A 14,735-nucleotide genomic window follows, 5' to 3' on the forward strand; every position below is an offset into this window, starting at 1 on the left:
TACATGCACTGCTAGCAGGATGAGCCGTGCTAAGAGCAAGGGACAACAAGGGAAGGCCACTGGGTCGTTTGACCGACTCGGCGATTCGTCCTCAAGGCCCTCCATCCCGTTTCTCCATGATCGACTACGAGAGGGCGTCTGGACTGGGCAATCAGCCGCTCCCCCAGGCACCCATCTGACCACGCCCAACAGCTTACGGAGTACGGGGTAGACGACGCGCAAAGTATTCTCCGACAGAGCGATCCTGTTGAGGATCTCGGATTGGGGTTGATATCGGCGGTTTGGCCTGGATCTCGCGCTCTTGTTGCGCCCGCCGTCCTGAAAACTATCTGCTTATCTTGAGCATGAACATCGATATATCTTACATCCTTACGTGTGTCTGTGTGCCTGTCGGTCCCTCGCGAACCGTCAATAGGAATATTCAGCACGATATATCGATACTCGCCATCATCGGCTTTATATATCGAAGCCATCTTTTCCCGTGCTCGCTTCGGCCGAATGTAGGCAAAACACGAGCCCGGGAAACTGCCCTCGGTATCCCGCGGGAAACTTGGCTGGGCCCTCGGAAAACGCAAACTGTGGGGCGTGCCTGGATCTTGCGCAGCTTATGTCAGCACTCAAAGACGCTGGCGAAAAAAAAAAAAAAAAAAAACAAATAATAATAACACGGCGAGTGATGACGATGGCGGCGATGGAGCTCGATGTTATTATTATTAAGTATATTCAGACGGCAGCAGAAGCTTGCGGCGAAGAAGCAAAGGGGCTGCGCTTTTTCCTTTTGACATGCCGGCATCTTCCTGGCTGGCCATGCATGGCTGGACGCTGAGCTTGTGCCTAAATCCCCGAGCTTCCCTGGCAGGCTAGAGATTGCTCGATCTAGCGCTCCCGGCCGTTAGGGGGGGAGGTCGGTACCCTGGGGACGCGATGGGGGGTTGAAAAAAAAATTTCTGGAACATGGCAAAAGTTGGAGAAGTTGGAGAAGTACGGAGTCTGGCTGTATAAGAAGAAGCTCCCGCCGGCCCCGGGATTCTGTCTTGTTCGTCAGGCGGAGTTCCAGGGCTTCCGCTGTCGCATCCTTATCCACTTCTGCCACTTCCCGTACCAAAGTTTGTTCGAGTCGATGACAGTATCCCGTTTCCCGCCCGGATATCTATCTTGAAGGTTTTATATTTAGACATACCAGCGCCCGGACGGTCCATACTAAACCTTTTGTTATTCTTATTCTTTTTATTCTTTGAGACCTGTCCTCTCTGTCTAGTCTGCTTTCTTTCCCATATTCTTTCGTTGCTGCTGATATCTCTGTTCAACCAGATATCACTACGTCCGCCGCTATGGGAAGCATCGAGGAACCCAAAAAGCAGCAGCGTCTGCGCTTGCCATGGATTGAGACTCCTTTGATTGAGTCCACCAGTCTCTCCAAAGCTGCCGGATGGTACGAATCCTGCATTCCGGTTCTACAAACAAACAGACAGACAGACAAAAGACTAACTGATCATATATAGCCGAGTCTTCCTCAAACTTGACAACCTCCAGCCCAGCGGCTCTTTCAAGTCTCGCGGCATTGGAAATCTTGTCCGTAGCCATGCTGCAGACCCGGCAAACAAGGGCAAACGGCTGCACTTCTTCATCCCCTCAGCTGGAAATGCTGGGCTGGGAGCTGCCTTTGCAGCCTCCGCTCTCAACTACCCTTGCACTGTTACTGTGCCCCTCAACACTAAGCCGGTCATGGTCAAGAAGTTGCAGCAGGCTGGTGCCCATGTCGTCCAGCACGGAATCAACCTGGATGAAGCCGCTATTCGCATGCGTGAGATGATGAAAGAGCTTAGTGACCACCCAACCCCTGGCGGCACTGAGGTTGTCGCCATTGAATTACACCCCTTTGACCGCCAGCAAATCTGGGAAGGCGTCAGCAGCATGTCAGACGAACTCGCATACCAACTACCTCCGGCTGAGGAGAATGACCCTTGTCTCCATAAAGCGCTTCCTTGCGATGCTATCGTCTGCTCCGTGGGCGGTGGCGGCCTCATGAATGGCCTCATTATGGGAATTGAGCGCCAGGCTCCTATGCTCGAAGCTGCTGCCAACAACGCTTCTACCAACGGTACAACATCCGCGACTACCACCTCCACCAGAGACGACAACATCCATATCATTGCCACAGAGACCCGGGGTGCTGATTCCCTCGCTTCATCCGTCAAAAAGGGTTCCCTTACATCCCTCCCAAAAATCTCATCGGCCGCCTCTTCACTCGGTGTCCTCCGCATATCTCAAAAGACTTGGGACTACTACAAATCTCCCCCCAAAGGCATCAAAACCCACTCCCTCGTTCTCTCGGATGCGGACGCTGCCCGCGGATGCCTCCGCCTGGCAGAGGATGAGAAGATCCTTGTTGAACTCGCCTGCGGTGTCTCTGTTGAGGCTGCCTTTGGACCCCATCACCAACCGGAAACCGATGCACCGCCCGCAAAGAAAGTCAAGCTCAGTTCTGAGGGTAGCGCACCAGCCACCAACGGAGAGACAGTCGTACCAGGATTAAACAAGACATTCCTTCAGCAGCTCATCCCCAACTTTGGACCCCAGACCAGAGTTGTCATTGTTGTTTGTGGAGGAAGCAATGTCTCCCTCAGTATGGCTGCTGAGTGGAGAGAGAAGCTCGATGCTGGCTGGGGAAGCGATGATCCAGGCAGCATTGCTGTCCCACCCCCTTCTGCAGCATAGACATTATACCAATTTTTCTGCTTAATTATTTTTGCCTCTTTTTTGTTTCTACAAGCCTGGTGTATATATGACAGGCTTTAATGATGGCTTGACATGACGGGGTTATGGCGTTGGCGGGAGTTTCAAAAATATATCCGGGGACACGGGACTGTCTTACTACACACCCTTTTGCATCGTTTTTTGTGATTATATAAGCCGTTGTTTTTTTTTTTTTTTTTTTTTTTTTTTTTTTTTTTTTTTTTTTTTTTTTTTTTTTTTTAATTACGCCCCTACCCCTTTTCTACCATCACTGTGTATAGATAACAGTGTGTCATTTCTATCCCTCGTCCTTATCTTTTATTTGACCTTCGGTGTTGATACAAAAACATCCGCACATATCTTCGCAAGAGAGAGATAGAAAATAGAGACTGAATACATAATTTCACTGCTACCTTCTCCATTCCCTACTTGTCCATTGACCTAATCCGGTATTCCCAGTAATTCCTCCTGATTGGATCATATTTATCCTTCAAAAGCGTAAACATCTGCACCGCGCTGTGCTTTGCCTCAGCCTCATGCGCCTGCTCGGCATATATGTCGCCTAGCCACTCCAACGCATGGCTGCTCTTGACCAAGAACTCACCCTGACCCTCTTCAACGACTTCTTTAACGATGAACCGCTCTGCAAATCCCTTGAGGTCCTCCAAGCCTCTGCCTGCAGCCTTAAGCACACCTCGCAGATAGGCCCATGGGCTTCGGTTCTCAGGAGCCAACACAATCTTCTTTTTTGCATACTCAACCTCCCCATCAACCATTTCTTCGTCCACAACGACCATCTTGCCTGCACCGGCGCCACCAATACCGCCTGGGATTCCCACCCCGGGCAGCCCGCTGTCAAATCCCTCCCGCGGCGCAAATCGCATAACCCACCGATGGTTCCAGGCCGAATTGTTCATCACATCCTCGTCAATCATTCTTTCTATATCCTCCAACTCAGCAGGGGAGTCCCACAGCTTGAAATGCCGCAGAAGCCAGTGTCTGTATGTCCAGACATGATAGTTCTTGGAGTCTAGAGCAAACATCTTCGCTAGAAACTCCAGTTCTCCTTCAGGTAAGGTAGGGAATACAGATTCATTGGACATTATCACTTGGCGATGGTGCCTATAGGTATGTTGTTAGCGGTATATATCCTTGTTTGGCGAAATATGAGAATAGGATATTCGCTACCATATCTGATAGCTCTTTAGATACTGAGTGGATAGCTGGTTGAGCCAGGCAAGCTCAGCATTTAGATCCTTTCCTAGAGCATTGAGTATTTGTGCTCTGTACAGCCTGTAACAATGGCACACGGTCGTCAGCAAAAATCCCACGTCAAACCTTTTATATGAACAGCTACTAAACGTACCAGACGGTATAATGGGCTGGGTTTGATCGAATCACATCTTCGGTCAAAGCAAGAGCTCGGTCTGACATCTCGTTTGCAGCCATCACAGCTCGCAGATACGCTGTGGCCTCGGCATAGCCCTCTGAATAGGCGATCGTTGCAAGCGGCAACGCCTCGCTAGCCACATTAGCAGTAGTCACAGCATCATCGCCAGCAGCATTTTCTCTGTCTGCTTGGGTAAAGCGGTTTGATCCATCATCCAGAGGGATGGGAGTAACTGATGCCCACGCGGGGTCGGAGGAGTACTTTGACATGGCAGGGTATTGGGTTTTTATTTATTTCTTTGCATATTCCAGCCAGTAGCAACGGAGATGGACTTGGGCATCTGCCAGGCAGACGGCGTAGGCTGAAGAGGCGGTTCGTGTTATTTTATATCCAAAGCCGCACTCCAAGGCTCATGGGATGAATTGATGTTTTTGTATTGTTCGAACAAAGAAGCTGGACGGCACAATAGGCTGATTAGGTAATCAACTATAAAAGACATCCAGACAGAAGAAGCAGAAGAAGCAAAGATTGGAAGAGATCGAAGCAGTAGAAAAAGGATATTGATTATGTGGAGATGGACGATAGATTGTATTGGTAGCTACTGTGAAGTACTGGTCTAAAGAAAGGCAAAATCAGGGCCTGAAATGAAGCAAGAATTGAACGTCGTCTTCACTTCGTACACGGCTAGTTATTAGAAAGGCATAGGAGTATCAAGTATCAAGATGTCAGAAGGAAGAAGCATGCCAAAATAAAAGGCATTAGAGAGCTCGCAAGACTCCGAACCAATAGAAAATAGTCGAGCAAGCGTGGTGTTGACCGAAAACGTAGGGAAGAAAAGAAGTAGTCCATCTCCGTCGTCCACGGAGTCTATTCAACTCCCCCCCTTTTTGTATCCAGCATCAAGCGTATATCAATCAGGTCGAAGTTCCGCGTCTCCAGAACTTCCAGCCTTCCCTCTTCTCTCGTCCGCCAACACCGACGAGCTGTTCGATACCGCTGATGCCAACGGCATTCTCGAACTTGATCTGGTCTATTTCCTCGCCGCCCTCTTCGTCGGTGCCATTCTGGAGGACGGCGGGCCAGAGAACGCCCACCCCGTCTCCTCCTAGATAGGTTTCGTAACGATCATAGCCCTCGTCGTTGAGCTGTTCCTCCAGATGTTCAATTGCTTCCTCGTTCCACTTGGCCTTGAATAAAGTGATGGTACACCCTCCTCCACCAGCGCCCGTCAACTTAGTCCAACCGATATCAGCATGGTCGACCAACTCTCGGATCCGCTCTAGGCGAGGGTGAGAAACTCCCAGAGACACGAGCAGGCCATGGTTGATGCGGAATAGCTCTCCGAGGTGATTTATCTTCTCACTGCAGTGTTCGTCAAAATCGTCTGAGGCGATGAGGCGGTATGCACTCTCAGTGGTATGGTCGATGCTATCCAGGATCGACTCTGTCACGACTGGGTGTGCTTTCTTCAGCGCGGCAACCTTTGCAACTTCGACAGCTGTGGACCGAGGCTGGCGCGAGTTGATCAGGAGAAGCTTCATTTGCGGGAAGTCTAGCATTGGGGTGACGGTTGGTGGCTTGGAGTAGTCCCCTCTCCTGAATATGACAGCTTTGCCGCCGGTAGACACAGTGTTATCAACACCACTTGGGTTGCCGTGTATACACAACTCGCCCACAAATGCCCACCGGTTAATACGCTCGAGCTGCACTTCTGCCTCGTCCGGCGGCTGATCCTGGTGTGGTCCGGCCAGGATGCGGACCTGCAGCAGCAACGCTGTGCTCAAGCAGACGGAGACACTCGCGCTGCTCCCTAGTCCGGCTCCCACTGGTATCGTGGACCGTAGCGTGTAGATGGCAGCATGGGTCTTGGGCGACCCGAGCGAGAGGAAGAGGTAAAGGAACTGGTTGGCCGAGTGCTGGTGTATTTTTCGTACTTCTTCCGGCTTGTCCGACGAAACCATAGCAACATGGGGCTTGAGGGCCTCTAGTAGCTCGGGGTCCAGCTCGGTGACAGAATCATAGTAAAATTTCTTCTTGGACGGGTGATGGAAGACATCCCAGGGCAACGAGTCGATATCCCACGTAAAATCCAGCCCTATATCACGGAAATTCAGCGTAACCGTCCGGTGCGACTTCGACAACGTCGTGACAAGCAAGTAAGACCGCAGAGATATTGCGGCAGCCATTGCCTTTCTCCCATGCACGACTGCATGCTCTCCAAACACGATGACCTTTCCGGGCGCCGACACCATGAAGGGCGGCGCCATTGGCGACGACATCTTCCTGCCCATCCTCGACTTGACGCTGAGTCTGCCTGGAGGGAGCCCTTCTATTCCCGATCGTACCGGTGAGGGCGTGATGGCCCCGTCCGAGCTGTCTACGGATTCATCGTCTGGCATGGTCATCTTCAGGCTGTGGCGGCCGTTGCGCTTCGATCGTACGGGTATATTGCTTTCAAACCGCTCAACCATGGTTGGCATAAAGCCTTTTTTTCTTTCTTTGCTCCTCCCCTCAAATCCAATTAAAGCTCTCTGTGTTCCGCCCCCCTTTTTTGTGACCCTTTTGTTGCTGTGCTTTGCTCGACGGATTTACCGCGCGGATGTTTTATCTGATGTTTCGGTTTCTTCTCAACGTCGCATGTTAGCGCGGGGGAGCGTCAGGCAAGACAGATGTATTTCGGAGGCCGCGGCAGCTTTCTATTTATCTAGTTGTTCGTGTACGTTAGATATTCGCCGAATTGTTCGTATATAATAGTTTGACGGTCAGCTTGCGGTGGTACGCTGAGTAGCTAGCTGGCGAGGGGGTCAGCGAGGGAACCGAATGGAATCAGGGAATTTGACACCAACGCTGCATTTAACAGGCTGACGTCTGCGCTCTGCAGGCCTCGTTTTTGTCCAAGGAATTGATAACGAGTCAAAATAGTTAAACGGTGGCGAGCAGCTGAAAGATGAGCTTCAGGCTTTGGGTTGAGGATGTTTTCTTTTTCCTCGTCTGGGATCGTCTGGCTGATAAATTGATAATGATAAAACCAAATGATTAAACGACGATGATATCAAAAAAAGGCCAATTTATTTGATCTACCGAAATGAATACATAGAAAATAAACAAACGCTGTATAGATATATGCTGGAAGGTTATGCAAAGACGTTACGGCAAAGGACTACGGAACTAGGAATATACCGATCACAGATTCATGGTAACAGTCACGCTGTTGCTGTGGACGAGGAGACATGGAGGAAGACCGTCGCAGAGCACCTCGAGGTCGTTGACGTACGCTTCACAGGAGGCCTTGTCATGGGAGACGCCTTCAACGGGGGTCGGCAAGGTGGTGAACACAACCGCAGTGTCCTTGCTCTGCGATTTGATCAGCTCGTTCAGTATCAGATGCTGGGCACGGCCTGGCAGGTCGTTGAACGATAGAGGGACTGCCGCTTGGGAGGGATATCCAGATGCCCGTGGTTGGTTCTCCGTGTCTCCTTCAGCTGAAGTGACGGCGGGCTGACTGGCGGTGCCAGAATTGCGGTTGTATATCGATTCAAGGCCTGCCGCTGTGGCGCTTCCGCGGCGTGGAGGTGATGAATCTGCAAACATGATCGAGGGCCCGGTACCTTCTTCTGATACCACCTTTGTTGTCGGTATGGGGGCAGAGGAGAATTTGGCACTGGACGCAACCCGGCCTTTCTTCATAAACATTACACGGGGTGAAGGTGTGGCCGTAGTAGCTGCTGCTGTGGTTCCTTCTGTGGTTTCTTCTGGCTGATTGATTGTTGGAACGTCAGAGGCTGTCATTGGGTCGTTACCTTCTGGTTCGTTCTCATTCTCGTTCTCGCTCAGGTAAGAATCAATATCGCTCTCTTCAGAGGACGACTCGTTTCCGTCGGAATTGTACTCTACCATAGAATCCAGTAGTCGATGGGTCTGCATTCCGAGACTGACTCCAGGCCCAATTGACCGTCTTCGAGATGACTCAATAACCCTCTTGAGACCTTCTAACCCTGCACGTCGTCTGCCTCCTTCACGCGGAGTCGTAGATCCAGATCCCGTTGGAGTCTGCCGCTGTGATCTGCTAGATCTAGAAGTCGTCCTATACCGTCCGAGTTCATTCCACCAATCCTCCTCTTCCAACACTTGTTCAACAGCGTCAAGCACAACCTTGTCCACGTTATTTCTGTCTCCATTGACGATTATGCGGTAAGTTTGTAGATCCCCACTGGCAAGCCAGAATACCAGCACTTCGGCACATATTCGGAGCTTTTCGAGTAGAGTCATCACTCTTCGTCTTTCTTCCTCCACATCTGTCTCGTACTCTACAAACACAGCCACTCGCAAACGGCATGATCGTTTCCAGGATGGGACAGTGTTCAGGATACAGCCAAGCTGTAGTATTAATGTGTATGTATCAAAATTGGTTGTGAGATAGTTGGTACACTTTCGCCCTCCATCTGACGATATCTCTCCAGACATCTGGATTGGCCATAGGTCTATGAACTTGGCCGGTGATTCATCATTCGTACCAGGAAGCTCAATATTCTCGAATCCTCTAGCAACTGCAACATTCATGCGTAACTGGAATAGTAGATCCTCCAGGACCGTCAGGTAGCTCTGGACATTCATTGGGGGGTCTCTTTCGAACGAATCCGTTCTTGTTTTTCGGAGAGGGTCCCCTTCACCATCACTGAGGTTTGAAGACGTACGTCTCGTCGGCCGTACTAGTGGAAGCCCAGGGTCGAGTGAAGCATCAGAGTTGTCCTTGCGGAATTGGTCTATTACCACCACATTGGGTCGCATTCCTCCAAGTCCGGCACTTAAGACAACATTCCTGACACCCCATTCTATATTTGGGGCTGCTGTTATATTTATAAAAGCTTTGACTTTTGAGAACTCAATGAACTTATTCCACGCCGTTTGCTCCTTTCTAACAACGGGAACAGCAGTTGCAAAGTCGTCCGTGACTAGAACACGCCCAAGCACGAAAAGAGCGCCTTTCTTCAACGAATTGCAAAAATGGATCATCTTATACTGCGATTCGAAATTGTTCACGAATAAGAGAATCTGTGGTCGCCAGAACTTGACATGCTCAGGTCGAAGGCGGAGCAGATATTTGCGGACCTGGTGGTAAATGAGACTTTGACTGACATCTCCCCACGTCTTCGGGGGAGCCATATAGTGGATTAGGAGGAAGAGTGTCACCAGAACGCAAACACATCCTGTAGCGTACACCCCATCGGTGAAAAACATACTGGCTCCACTGATAATTGTCCCAACAAATGCAGTTGTGGAATTGAAGTAGTGAAACGAGGGCCTGAAGTTCGGGGCGGATCCAATTTTGAGCAAGAAACAAGCCAGGTTAGTGACCAGGAAGGTCATCAAGTATGCCATGGAAACGAAAGAGGCGATCTGGTTGATATCGAAGAATATAGTAATCTGAGCTATTGCAAGGGTGATGAGAATAGAGGTGATGGGGTCGTCATTTTTCTTGGTCCCCTTTGCAAAGATTGATAACCCGGGTAGAAGGGCATCCCGTGAGATGGCCTGGAGTACTTTTGCAGCACCAATAATGCCCATAAGAGACGAGAAAAATGAGGTTGAAAACTCTCCGAGAACAATAAGGAACCCGGACATATTTGTCTACAGTCGGAGTTAATAAGAAAACTCATCCAAAAATGATAGATGGTATATGATATGACTGACATCTTGGATAATGTTAACGTCTCTATAGAGTGACTCCCTCGTAACGCTTGCTGCCAAGGTGAGAATAACGATCGTATAGGTGGAGAACGTGAGGGCTAGACCATAAAGTGTTCCTTTCGGGATGGATCTGCTTGGGTTCTTAAGGTCACCGGACATGCTCGTACCACTGTAAAGCATGAAGTTAGCAAATATCAGATACCAGAAATGAGAGGTCCAGCGGCAGAACGAACGCAAATATTCCAGATGTTGCAGGGAAGAGAATCCCGAACAGATCTTGAAAGTTTTCTCGCCTCTTAATCTGACTTCCTGCGGCACCTTTAGTAAGGCGTGGGTATAGATTATCGAAGAATGATACGCTGCTAAATCCGGTAAATTCAATGCCTAGACGCTCGTTTCTAAATGGCTGCCTGATACACGCTGATAGCGGAATGCTAAAGGTTGATACCAGAAGAACAATAAGCAACCCATTGCTGGCACGGGAGAAAACCGAACTCCCTGCCAAACAGATAGCTGTGCAGAGTAGGAGGATGATGGATGCCCAAAGGTACTCCCACCAAAAGCCTTCATAAAGAAAGTGGGACTTGCTGCCAGAAACAACACCAAAATTTTGCTTAAAGCAGTCAACCAGACCGACTGCGTTCATTCCTGTGTTCAAAACGCAGCCAAGGTAGAACACAATGCCAATTGAACCTCCGAACTCGGTACCTAGGGAACGGCTGATGAGGTAATAAGCGCCTCCACCTCTTACGGTACCATTCGTAGCAATTGCGGAAATCGACATGGCGGTTATCAAGTCAATGGCATATGATATTATAAGCATGGCTGTTCTCCCTCTTAGCATATAGTTAAACGTAAAGGTAACAAACAGTGTAAAAAGATATTACTAACCCATCATGCCTAGAACACCGCTCTGGCCTAGAAGAAAGCCGAAGCGAAGGAACATGAGAATGCTCAGAACGTTGAGAGTCGTCGGGACAAAAACGCCTGAGAAGGACCCCAGCTTTTGGGCCTCATTGCCCTCATCCTGGGCCAACTTTTCTCTTTCATCTGAAAAGCCAAGCTTGGTAGGTAGTGGCCCAGCTAAGGAAGTCCTCTGAAGACGGGAAACACTTCGACTCCTGTGTCGAACAACTCCATGGTGATCTTCATTGCTTGTTCTTCTCGCGTTACCGAGTACGGGTAAGCTCCTAGAGAGCGAGTTAGACATGGGTTTGTTTATCGCTGCAGCTCTATGGGGAGTATTCTAACCAGCTGATTCCATGTCCTGTTTCCTGCGTAGTATTCTCGTCATTGGCAGAGCCATTTAGTGGGCGATTCATGGTTGATGAAGTTATCTGTCCGCAACTAGGAAACCCGGCAAGGTCTTTGTGCAGCAGCCAGCAGCACCCCTGTCGGACGCTTAAACAAGCGGACTATCAAAGCATGTCCCTGCTGAGTGAGTGAGTTGTAAGTATTTAAAGCGCGCCGTCGGACCTCTCGCGTGGAATCCCACTGCTCCAATGTCTAAACACGCTGGTCAGCCACTTGAAGTGAGGTTGATGTTGACGTCGCCGCAGTTGGCGCTGACGTCGAATATCCCAACTTTTAGAACCTTGGGAGGCGTCATAGCACGTGACCAATCTAAGACAAGCTTTCGACCAGGAACAAACCTTATTACTAAGATACTCAAGACACTAAGCTCGTCACATGACCCTATTCCCGCGTCAAGAGCGAACGCGCTAACCACTTTAGGACAGTTGATGATATAAGCAATGCATCATTGACTCGCTGGGCCAATCAGCGCGCTGCTTATTTTTAACAAGCAACTTCTTCCCGCTCAAACCTCAATCGTCACCGTCACGCCGACTTCTTAGCTGACACCCAGAAGCTGATGACCGTTTCTCAGCCTGCGGACAGCCTGCATATTTAAAAAGCATCCCCCGTCTCATTTCTGCTGGAGCTGGCGAGGCCGGACTCCCTGTCCTACAAGTCAAGTTTGGTACCGGCCAGCTGAATATTGGTTGACTACACTGGGTTCTTGTTACCTTCATTGCCGCGGTGTGACCACAATACGCCCATTCCGTCTGCCTATATCCATTTCACAGAAGTGTGCCGGCGAGACAGTCCTGATAGATGACCGAAACAACTTCCGGCGAGATGCAACAGGGGAAGGATATACCGGCAGCGTCGACGCTGCGTGAAGAGTCTCCTCGTGGTCGAGCTGTCAGCGGCACCTCTCCGGCAGAGGGCCTGGCACCAGGATCGCTCCCGAGACACATAACTACAGCCCGACTGGCCTCTCCTATCCCTTCGTCGTCATACACAGACACAGGAGACCTGCAGCTGAGGCGTGTACCTACTCCTCGACAAGCTGCTCCGTCTGATATCGCTACTGACTTCAAATCGTCATCCGTTGTGCCATCTTCGCTCGAGACTGCTCGTCCATCTGCGTTGACAAGCGCTCTACAGGACGATAATGGCTCCAGTGGGGCCAATACGACTTCCTCCAATGGTGCACCCATAGAAGATCCTGAAGTCGTTAAACGACATCTGGTGCGACCACCAGCCGAGTCAGCCGACTCCACTGAGACAAATGGCAAAAAGGCCGAGTCCACGAAATCAGGTGGAAGCGGAGTCAAAGACGGAGAGGAGTTTTCCAGCTTACAACTTCAGGGCGGTGATATCACTCGACCGATCTATAGATGGGCCGAAGCAGAGGCCCAAGGACAACAAGGCCCCAAGAGACGAAAGAGCTTCGATCTCGCAAGGCCGGAACCGGAAACTGAAACTTTGGATATCAACACAATCAGAGTTCCTGGTGGCTTCCGCCGAGACTTCATACGCCGAACCGGAGGAGAGCAGAACACTCTCACCGCCCCCGCAGATCCCGAACAGGCGCTCGCCCAGCCCAAGTTAGCAACCAACAGCTTTTTGGAGTTCTTGACCTTGTTCGGTCATTTCGCTGGTGAGGAGCTTCAGGAAGATGACGAAGTCTTGGGTCCCGGCGAGTTCTTTACACGGAAGCCTGGTCCTGGAGAAGAAGAGCCCTCAGAGGAGACATCTCTGCTTCGTCCAGGAAGCGCTGGAGGCCGTGTGCCTAAGGAACGAGCTGCCAAAGCTACAAACACTTCTATGGGTGCCATTCTCCTCTTGTTGAAATCGTTCGTCGGAACTGGTGTCCTCTTCCTTCCAAGAGCTTTCTTAAATGGCGGAATGCTATTCAGTTCCATCGTACTAGTAGCTATTTCAGCCCTAAGCTATTTCTGTTTCATTCTTCTTGTCAACACCCGGAATAAGATCAATGGCTCCTTCGGTGATATGGGAGGAATTCTATATGGAGATAAGATGAGGAAAATCATCTTATTCTCCGTTGCTCTCAGCCAGCTTGGCTTCGTTGCCGCCTATATCGTCTTTGTCTCGCAAAATCTCCAAGCCTTCATAGTGTCTGTCAGCAACTGTGAGGCGTTTTTGAGCATCCAATACGTAATTCTGATGCAGCTCGTCATCTTCCTGCCTCTCTCCCTTGTTCGTGACATTTCAAAACTCGCCTTCACAGCCCTAATTGCGGATGTGTTTATCTTACTTGGTTTGATCTACCTGTACGGATTTGGAATCAGCACCATCATGGAAAAGGGCGTTGCCGACATCCAGCCATTCAACCCCAAATCATATACCCTGCTTATCGGGACTGCTATCTTCACCTTTGAAGGAATTGGCCTCATTATCCCTATCCAGGAATCCATGAAACGTCCCGAGAAGTTCCCCGCTGCACTAGGCCTGGTCATGGTCATCATTACTGTAATCTTTCTTTCCATGGGAGTTGTTGGCTACGCTACCTTTGGCTCCAAGACTGAGACCGTTGTTATCCTCAATCTTCCACAGCAGGATAACTTCGTCAGGTCAATTCAGTTCCTATATGCTGCTGCTATCCTATTGAGCACTCCCCTTCAGCTTTTCCCCGCGATCAGAATTTTGGAGAACGGCCTCTTTACCCGTAGCGGCAAATACAACCCTGGGATCAAATGGAAGAAGAACATTTTCCGCTTCTTCCTTGTCTTGGTATGTGCCGCCATTGCCTGGGGTGGAGCTGGAGACTTGGACAAGTTTGTCTCCCTCATCGGCAGCTTCGCATGTGTGCCACTCGTCTTCGTCTATCCGGTATGTTTCCTCATCCGTGCTACTCTCCAGCCCGCATGTGATTTGAAACTAACTTTGATATGTCTAGCCATTGCTTCACTACAAGGGCGTCGCAATCACCTATCTACAGAAGACTCTAGACATCTGCCTTATCATCTTTGGACTACTATGCTGCGTTTATACTACCGCTTTAGCCATCTCCAACTGGGGAGATGGCGGTGGTGGTGCCAAACTCCCCGGATTCTGCAACAAATAGTACTTTGCATTTTTGACCTTTTAAGCGCCGTTGTTCATAACCGTCATTTTTTATTTCACTATCTCTCGAGTATCATATTTCGGTGACACCTGTTTAAGGCTCTGGAATTTTGGTAAATTGCGCCCTTACCTCCCTCGGAACAGGTACTACGTAACCATTTTTCGCTACTTTATGGCATAGGTTCCATCTACTACCCGCTAACCAACACCCTTACCCTTACCCATGTTTCCCTTTGCTAAATTGATGCCCTCTTTACCGGTTTCTCTTTCGACTCTTTGCATCTAAGACTCGGTTCTTCTCTCGGAACCTGCTGGTTTAGATGTGCTTGATAATCTCATGTTTCTTACCTTTAGGTCGGTCTTCCAGGAGAATTAGATATGCGGGTAGTATTTGATAGATACCCGTTGTATGCGGCCTAGCAATATCATTATTGATCCCATCGTATCTCTTTTCTATGTTGACTTCTTCATATTGTACATGAGACATAATTGGCATATATTTGACAGATGCACTCGTGGGTTTATTCAAATCCATACGAAAATATAA

At 49.6% G+C, this 14,735-nt stretch overlaps 5 protein-coding genes across 5 annotated transcripts; 3 read left to right on the plus strand and 2 right to left on the minus strand.

Annotated features, from left to right (window-relative positions):
* The first annotated feature begins 1,183 nt into the window (after positions 1-1,183).
* TERG_01555 (uncharacterized protein) lies at positions 1,184-2,800 on the plus strand. Its single transcript, XM_047747780.1, has one exon. It carries the CDS (start codon positions 1,726-1,728, stop codon positions 2,716-2,718), a length of 993 nt encoding a protein of 330 aa, XP_047603745.1. The 5' UTR covers positions 1,184-1,725; the 3' UTR covers positions 2,719-2,800.
* Positions 2,801-3,001: 201 nt separating this feature from the next.
* Positions 3,002-5,866, minus strand: TERG_01556 (uncharacterized protein). Its single transcript, XM_003236782.2, has 3 exons — positions 4,103-5,866; positions 3,925-4,029; positions 3,002-3,858 (listed from the first exon to the last, which is right to left on the minus strand). The coding sequence occupies exons 1-3, from the start codon at positions 4,393-4,395 to the stop codon at positions 3,162-3,164; spliced, it is 1,095 nt and encodes a 364-aa protein (XP_003236830.1). The 5' UTR covers positions 4,396-5,866; the 3' UTR covers positions 3,002-3,161.
* A 486-nt stretch (positions 5,867-6,352) lies between these two features.
* Positions 6,353-6,877, plus strand: TERG_11734 (uncharacterized protein; the record flags this gene model as incomplete). The annotated part of the gene is made up of 1 exon (XM_047750800.1): positions 6,353-6,877. One exon carries the CDS (start codon positions 6,353-6,355, stop codon positions 6,875-6,877), a length of 525 nt encoding a protein of 174 aa, XP_047605456.1.
* Positions 6,878-7,309: 432 nt separating this feature from the next.
* On the minus strand, positions 7,310-11,711 carry TERG_01558 (uncharacterized protein; the record flags this gene model as incomplete). The annotated part of the gene is made up of 4 exons (XM_047747781.1): positions 10,706-11,711; positions 10,048-10,639; positions 9,818-9,983; positions 7,310-9,754 (listed from the first exon to the last, which is right to left on the minus strand). The coding sequence occupies exons 1-4, from the start codon at positions 11,022-11,024 to the stop codon at positions 7,310-7,312; spliced, it is 3,522 nt and encodes a 1,173-aa protein (XP_047603746.1). The 5' UTR covers positions 11,025-11,711.
* Positions 11,712-11,929: 218 nt separating this feature from the next.
* Positions 11,930-14,189, plus strand: TERG_01559 (uncharacterized protein; the record flags this gene model as incomplete). Its single annotated transcript, XM_003236785.1, has 2 exons — positions 11,930-13,954; positions 14,022-14,189. The coding sequence occupies 2 exons, from the start codon at positions 11,930-11,932 to the stop codon at positions 14,187-14,189; spliced, it is 2,193 nt and encodes a 730-aa protein (XP_003236833.1).
* Between the last annotated feature and the right edge of the window lie 546 nt (positions 14,190-14,735).

Source organism: Trichophyton rubrum (genome assembly GCF_000151425.1).
Source record: "Trichophyton rubrum CBS 118892 genomic scaffold supercont2.2, whole genome shotgun sequence".
Lineage (NCBI taxonomy): Eukaryota > Fungi > Ascomycota > Eurotiomycetes > Onygenales > Arthrodermataceae > Trichophyton > Trichophyton rubrum.